This window comes from Belonocnema kinseyi, chromosome 10 (genome assembly GCF_010883055.1).
Source record: "Belonocnema kinseyi isolate 2016_QV_RU_SX_M_011 chromosome 10, B_treatae_v1, whole genome shotgun sequence".
Lineage (NCBI taxonomy): Eukaryota > Metazoa > Arthropoda > Insecta > Hymenoptera > Cynipidae > Belonocnema > Belonocnema kinseyi.
The window spans coordinates 110,051,741-110,059,924 of NC_046666.1; the positions used below are offsets into that span (position 1 = coordinate 110,051,741).

General features: G+C 39.6%; 1 protein-coding gene across 1 annotated transcript; it reads left to right on the forward strand.

Annotated features, from left to right (window-relative positions):
- Nucleotides 1-1,046: 1,046 nt before the first annotated feature.
- Nucleotides 1,047-1,565, forward strand: LOC117181317. The gene is made up of 2 exons (XM_033373877.1): nucleotides 1,047-1,287; nucleotides 1,333-1,565. Exons 1-2 carry the CDS (start codon nucleotides 1,047-1,049, stop codon nucleotides 1,563-1,565), a joined length of 474 nt encoding a protein of 157 aa, XP_033229768.1.
- The last annotated feature ends 6,619 nt before the right edge of the window (nucleotides 1,566-8,184 follow it).

The window sequence follows — 8,184 nt, forward strand, 5'->3', positions numbered from 1 at the left end:
CGAAGATTTTTCAGCGATTTTCGAAAATTAAATTCGATTTCGGATGACGCTACCCATACGCTACCCTGAATTCAGAACTCGATTAAAGAATTGGGGAATGCCAGTGTTTTCTCAACACTGGATTTACGTACAGGATATTGGCAAGTGCCCCTACATCCTGACTCAAAGAAATATACGGCTTTTGACGTACCACATGGCGGCACCTATCAATTCAAGGAAATGCCGTTTAGTTTAAAGAACGCGCCCATTCATTTCCAATGTTTGATGAGCCAGACCGTCCTCCAGGGTTATATAAATAAGTTTTGTCTTGCATATTTGGATAACATTATCGTCTATTCGAAAAATTAGCAAGAGCACCTTCTGCACCTCAACCTGGTCCTCGAGAGGTTGGAGTTACATAAACTCACGTATTCCTTGAAAAAGTGCATCTTTGGTCAGACGGAACTTCGGTACTTGGCTCATCTTATCTCATCCGAATATAATGAACCATAAGAACACATACAAGCAATACTAGAAGCGGCCCATCCTCAAGGACGTAGGGGGCTTCTGCAATTCTTGGGAGTCTGTAGTTGGATTCGAGAATACGTACCAAATTTCTCAGAGGTATCTGCCCCCCTCACCGACCTGTTAAAAAAGACCACCCGCTGGCGATGGACTCCAGAAGCCGAGAAAGCTTTCGAACAAATCAAAGCGCCGGGATGGGGGCTGTCTTATATCAGTCAACCTAGGAAGGAACTAATCAGGTATTGAGTTACGCGAGTGCGAAATTCGGTAACACGGAAGCCAGATGCTCAATTATGGAGAAGGAGGGTCATGCTTTGTTATGGGCCATTAAGCATTTTCGCTCTTTTCTAGAGGAACGACACTTCCATGTGAAAACTCACGGCACGGTCCTGAATTGGCTAGAAAAAACTAAGGACTCCAAGACTAAATTTGGAACATGGTATAGTTTTTTGCAAAAGTTCCATTTCGCCATTCATCCGCGTACCATTAGGGGGAGTGAATTTTCACGTGCACTCTCACTTCAGCCTACCGTGAAACCCCAAATGGACATTGACGAAAATGAACAAATTTTGCCTCCAGAGCTTCCGATTCTTGAGCCAAAGAAAAGTGCTGTCCTCTTGGCCCAGTTAGGAAGTGACAATTTTTATGAGGAAATTGTGCGGTCGCAGCAAGTGGATCCTCACATCACCAAGCTGGTTACAAGATGGCAGTTTATCGCAGATAAAGCCCATCCGACTGGGATAGAAGAATCTTTCCACCAGCGTTACAAACTGTCCAATTCTGGTTTTTATCGGTTGTCCGGGAACCAGTAGTTGGTCTGTGTTCCAGACGAATCACAGCAACGAGTCTTATATGAGTACCACGATGCTCGCCTTGCTGGTCATCCTGGAGCAGAAGAAACTTTACGGACCATACAAGCGCTTTTCTACTGGGAGAGAATGCGCAAGCAGGTACAGGAGTACGTAAAGGGTTGCCATCTCTGCAGTTCTTGTAAGCCGCTAGAACCACTCAACTACACCCACAAAGACCCCACCAACCACGGGCCCTGTGGGACACCGTAGCTGTGGATTTGATGGGGCCATATCCACGCTCCTCTCGGGGCAAGAAATTCCTCTTTGTCACTGATTCACATACCCGTTGGGTGGAGGCCTTCCCAATTGGAAATTCAAAAGCTCCACAGCTGATCAGGATCCTCGAATCCGAGGTCTTTCAGCGCTTTGGAAATACGCGGGCTGTACTCTCTGGCAACGGGTCTCAATTTATCAGTCAAAAATGGAAGAAAGCCTGTGAAAACTGGGGTTGTGAAGCCTGGACCACGCCAGTTTATCAGCCCCAGGCTAACCCAACGGAGAGGCGAAATCAAGCCTTGAAAACGGGTATGAGACTGCGTTTAGTGGATCACCCCCATAAAGATTGGGACGCGAGAATACTTGAGATTTTATTTAATATACGTATCCGATGCAACGCTGCTACCGGGAAAACGCCCAGTCAGATCCTCTTTGGAGCATCACTAAAACGATCAGGAGAATGGTTTATTGGTGATGCCCAGAAATCTTCTTATGAGCGAGTCGCTGGCCAGGAAGATGTTCGAATTAACCAGGTCCGCTATCTCCAGCATTACGCCGTTCTTTCTGAGACAGGTCCGCGATACCAAATTGGGGATATGGTGAAAACACGTGCACATGATTTTTCGGACAAGGAGAAGAAGTTTAAAGCAAGGCTGGCGATACGCTGGCAAGGTCCTTATTCAATAAAGGACATTCTCAATAATGAGATTTACTGCATCGGCTAAGGTGGCAGGTTGGTGAACGTACACGAGAAGGATCTACGTCCGGTATATCCTCATACGTATCATCAACCCCCATTCTCTGCTATTCGAGACAAGCGGGAGGCACTAACCAATTCTGCGATCATCGATCACATCCAGTATGGAAATCCCACATTCCATGAGACACCTGAGGCACAAAAGCTAAAACCGCCAAGTCGGGTTACAGGAAAAAATCAATGGAAGGCATCTCTTGTCGGACGTACAAGAGCCCCCACGTAAGCAAGGCCGACCTAGGAAGAAAAGCATGTTCCCCTCACAGGAAAGAATTCTGAAGAGTGGAAGAATGGACAACGCACGTTACCAGTTTCGAACACGGACCAGGAATAACTGTAAAGAGTAAGATAGATATAAGGGTTATTGTAACTAAATAGTAGGTAAGTCAAGGAAAATACATTTGCCATTTCACTACCATTATACGTTTCTCATTTAGGTAAAAAGGATTAACGAGTAAATAATAGTAAAATCGCATCAGTAAATCTCTAGTAATGTAATTTAATGCAAATACTTTCGCAATTTTACTACCATTATCCGTTTCTCCTTCAGGTAAAAAGGATTAACGAGTAAATAATAGAAAAATCGCATCAGTAAATCTTTAGTACTGTAAGTTAATGTGAATACTTTTTAAATTTTGCTACCATTATACGTTTCTCCTTTAGGTAATAAGGATTAACGAGTAAATGATAGTAGAATCGCATCAGTAAATCTCTAGTATGTAAGTTAATGTAAACACTTTTGCAATTTTGCTACCATTATACGTTTCTCCTTTAGGTAAAAGATTAACGAGTAAAAGTTGGTAAAATCGAAAAAGAAATCATTAGTACGTAAGTATGTAAATTAAAACTTTAAGAAAGATGGGTTGTGAGTTGCTGTTTTGAAGGTAACAGCCCCCAGGATTATTTCACAATTAAATTCTCTGAAATTATACTCTATTACGCTTCTCAAAACAACAGCTCCCAACTAACAAAAAAAATGCAGACTGTAACAGCCCGCTATATTAACTAAGGCTTTATACCCCATTTACAATCCAATAAGTTTAGTTAGTTTGAATTTTCGCGCGCCAGCCGCGATCTTTGATGAATCGATACGTCGATACATCGATCAATCGATTGGGTGCAAATCACGCCGCAGCTTTGCTCGCAGACGGTTGACCCCTTCGCTCTCGGCGAGCTCCTAGTCAGTACCAAACAGTCACCATCCGTAAAGGTGGTCTTCCGACTCGTGAGCTCTTACGGAATTTCCTGTTGTGCATCGAGAAATAAATTCTTACTGGGTGAAGCCCGGTTAATAAACCCCGACTTAACCTGAAATCTCGACTTAATAATTTCAACTAATTCTAACCTCGAATTAGGGATAACCTCCTTTACCATACAGAAGTAAGTGCTCTTCAAGCTTTTGCAAGCTCGCTGTTCTTCATCCTCTCGATCCTCTGACTAGAGAATCTAGGAATTTTCCCCTTTTATTTATTAGCCTTTTCGTTTCTTACTTCTTCTTGCTCTTTTTTACTACTTCTTTTTGCTTCTATCTTATGTCTTCTATTACGCTCCTCTCACTCTCATTTCTTGGTCCTCTGCAGGGAGGATCTGGGATCCTTCTTTTCATTTCTCGGTCCTCTGTAGAGAGGATCTGGGATACTTTTTTTATTAATTTGTTATTCTCGGTCCTCTGTATAGAGGATTGGGAATTTCATCCTACGTCGCGGTCCTCTGCTAAGAGGATCGGAGAATTTCATCCTACGTCTCGGTCCTCTGCTAAGAGGATCTGGGAATTCTGTCGTCATAGTTCTCGGTCCTCTGTAGAGAGGATCTGGGATCCTTTTCTTTTTGATTAATTTGTTATTCTCGGTCCTCTGTATAGAGGGTCGGGGACTTTTATCCTACGTCTCGGTCCTCTGCTAAGAGGATCTGGGAATTTTGTCGTCATAGTTCTCGGTCCTCTGTAGAGAGGATCTGGGATCCTATCTTTTTTTATTACTTTCTCGGTCCTTTGCAAAGAGAATCAGAGATTTTTTTACCCATCTACGTCTCGGTCCTCGATCAAGAGGATCTGAGACTACATTCCAGTCAACATGATGGACCACGTGACCACCGCGAAAAAAGTGTATTTTGCCCCAAAAGGCTGAAGTCGGTGATTAACCGGCCCCAGCCAGCCACAGAGTGTCGAAATCTTTTTTTTTTTGACAGCGATCGAAATTATCATGAACTCTTATTCTACGATTCGACTGATCTTTCGTAATTTGGGATCCAATGAATAAATGTTTCATTCCTTGTGTATTTACATGAACCGTAACCTTATAAAATTAAAATTTGCTTGACAATTTTATTTTGTTAATCTTTAAACTTATCCAAAATTTCTTGTCAATTCAAAAAATATATTTATATTCTGCTCTGAATATCACCGGAATAGCACTCAGCCTTTTAAAAACGACCCCGTTATTTTAGTGCCAAATTTAGCCACCAGATGGCGTGTCGCTGTATTTCATATCCCAATACCTCTGCTTCTATACTATCGAACGCAACCCTGAAAAAGATACAGTAAAAAGGTTATCCAGGATGTCTGCAATATTTTGAGTAAACCTCGAATACCAACTATGGAGGAACGAAATATGATAAGAAAACTAAAGATTATTAAATGAATATAAAAATCTACGCCGCAATGCAAGCAAAGATGGACCAACTCAATTCGGTGAGGAGACTAAGCTTCAACAGGAAATTAATTTTCGCTTCGATATTGCTCACTGCGACATTTTCAAACTAATAAAAATAAAAAACGAAGTTGTCACGAAGTTAAGATAGAAATTATATCACATTTATCCAGCGACGCAGATAATATGTTTTCTCATAGATATGAAGATTTTTATGTAAGTCGGCTCTTGCTCGTCAATCTATTCAATATCAGAACCTTCTAAAAAGTGTAAAAAATGAGCGTTTCGAACATAGTCACTTAAAATATAGCCTCGACATTAGATCGCAGTCTTGTTTTGAAGTATTGTTAAGAGAATAAAAGAATCTCAAAATGCTCAACAAGCTGTAGAAATAAAAGAAACTACTGCATTTTCGAAACAACTTGTTCATATACATGATAAATTGCATGCAGGAATTTCTAAAGCCCCCTTAAAGAAGAATGTTTCACTATTTTAGTGTCGGGTAAAGAAACATAAAAGCTGTAAGATGTTCCAAAAATAGATAAAAAGACAGGTGAAAAATTACGTAAGCAACATTTAATACTCTACGTAATTACACACTTGTCGAGAAGACCGTATTAGTTTCCTTCGATACTACAGTAGAAAATTCAGGATGTACAAATGGCGATTGTGCTTTATTGCGAAACAAAGTGGATAAACTTCTGTTATGGTTCACATGTAGATATCATACGTTTGAAGTTTTCTGTCAGAATGGATTGAAAGCTGCGTTTGGAGCATCTGATGGTCCAAATATTGACTTATTTAAACGTTTTTGTGAAGCTGGGCATCAGACATTAGCTTCAAAAGTATTAAAAGATTCCAACAAATCATTCATTTTGAGAGATGATTATAAGGAAATTTTAGAATTACACTGATATTTTTAGGCAAAAATCCGTCTTGTACACCGAATGCTCCAAATTTTCGAACTCCAGTTACCTTTCATCATGTAAGCTGGACACGCAAAGCGATATATGTCTTGAAAACTTTTACACCTACTTTCAAAACCTGATTAAAGGCAATTAAACGTCATTTCTGGCACTTAGTTCAAGAAATGGTAATTCACAGTCTTTTTTCGGACCTAGTGCCTATTGAGACCAAGGGATGGCATGGTTTCATAGATGGAGATATACTCTGATCAATAATACGCTCGTTTTATCAAATATGAAGAAACCGATGATTTCAAAAAAAAATAAATAAATAATTGCAGTCATCATTGAGCCTGCTTCTCATTTTATGTTAAAAGTAATAAAAAATCGACCTATTTCTTAAAAGAAAACGTTCAGAATTGAGAGAACCTCATTTCTTATTCAAAAGCTAGAAAATTTGTTCAAGCTTTAACATGCACAAATAATTAAGCGGAAAGAGAGATTGCTCTTGCAAAAACTTTCAACACTTCTATGGCGGAAAAAGAAGAACAGGAAAATTGTTAAAATGTAAAATTTAACATTCAAGATTTTCAATTCATATCTTACGTTTTGAAACACTAAAAGATATTTTAGTGTAGGCCGCCGAATTCGTCTATAAATACTTCATATAAAGAAAGACTCGAATGCATTGATTAATGCATGAAAATGACAATATTTCGAAAAACACCCATTCAAATAGATTTTTTTTTCAAAATTCCACTTCAACGCTAAATTCGCAGTCAAAATTCAAGAAAATAACCTCTGCGATTGCCCTGAAAAATATTTGTTCCTTTTGCAGAAAAAATTGACATAGTATGAACTAAAACAAAAAATACCTAATATTGCCTCATCAACCTTTAAAACTTTTATATTCCAAATCTTCCAAATTAAATTCCAAATCTTCTTTATGTTAGAATTTACAAGAAAAAAACATCGAAGGGATTATTATATTATTGTGATGTTGGTAATCAACTGGAGCCGAGAATTCGATCAGGAATATAGTTCGTTCTTCGAACTCTTGGAGAAAGATATCAGGCTAATAAAGATATCATGATAATAAATCACTCTCAGGGCTGCATTATGTCTGTAGAGATACTTCATTTCTGCTTGAGCGGGACACCCAGATAGTATATATTCTAGGCACTCAGCGTTTGCATTACACGCTCTACATCTATCGCTGGAAAGTTTTTGACAGTAAATGTTGTCACGGTATACTAAGGTGGGAATGCTACCGTCCTAATATGCGAATTTTTGTAACCTCTGCTTTCTTTACTTCGGCTTTTATAAGTGAGACATCTACATGGAGTAATACACTTTCCTCACTCTTGACATTAAGATTCGAGCCAAGGGTCTCGGCCACCTACTTCAAGGCTTTGTAACGGAACACTCCTTCGCCAATCATCTCGTATTTCCTGACCATTTTTAGGAGAGGATCCCTGCCTTTTCTGCAATATCAGGGACGAGCAAAATGCATCAAATCTCATCCATCTAGAGTACCTTCCATAAAAATTCGGATCACCAGTCGATGTATCAGTCAACGTTTGCTTTTCTTAAATTACTGGTTTGAAGTCGGGCACGGATGGTTTCATTTTGGCAAGTAACGACATTTCCACTTTAGCATACGGTCGCCACGTTTTGAACAAAGACATTCCCAATGATAGATGCAGACTGTGTAGTGCACCCCGAGCATCTAGAACACGTACTATCTAGATGTCCAGCTTTTGCAGGAACGAACTACATATAAAGGCACAATGGGACACTAAGAGTGCTTTATTACGATCTCCCTCACTCTTACGGATTTAGCCTTAATACCGCTCTACTAAACGCTCCTAGGGACATTGAGTCGTCGAGAATGAGAAGTGCCGCATATACAGAACTTCATATTCTCGACAACTGTTTCTGTTGCGCACTCGAGGTCTGGCATAGTTCTCCTTAATTTGGATAAACAAACCATGTTCGTCATAGAATGTTTGGCACCAGCTAACAAAACATCAAAGCCAAGAAGAATGTAAAGAAAGAGTGGTATCCCTGCATGTCAAAAAAATACTAAGACCTTTTGCTGGGAAAATTTAGAAGGCGGTCGTCTTTGGATCGCTCCGGCTATTATTTTCTTTGCAACTGTTTTATGGACTAATGTCAGAAAGATTTTTATCATACTTTTTTTATAATCTTTGCTTAATGTTGAATAAATTCAGTAAAAACGAGATTTGCAACTTGAAGACCTGTATCCTGCTATTTTTATTTTTTTAGTAAGGCCAAGGATCACT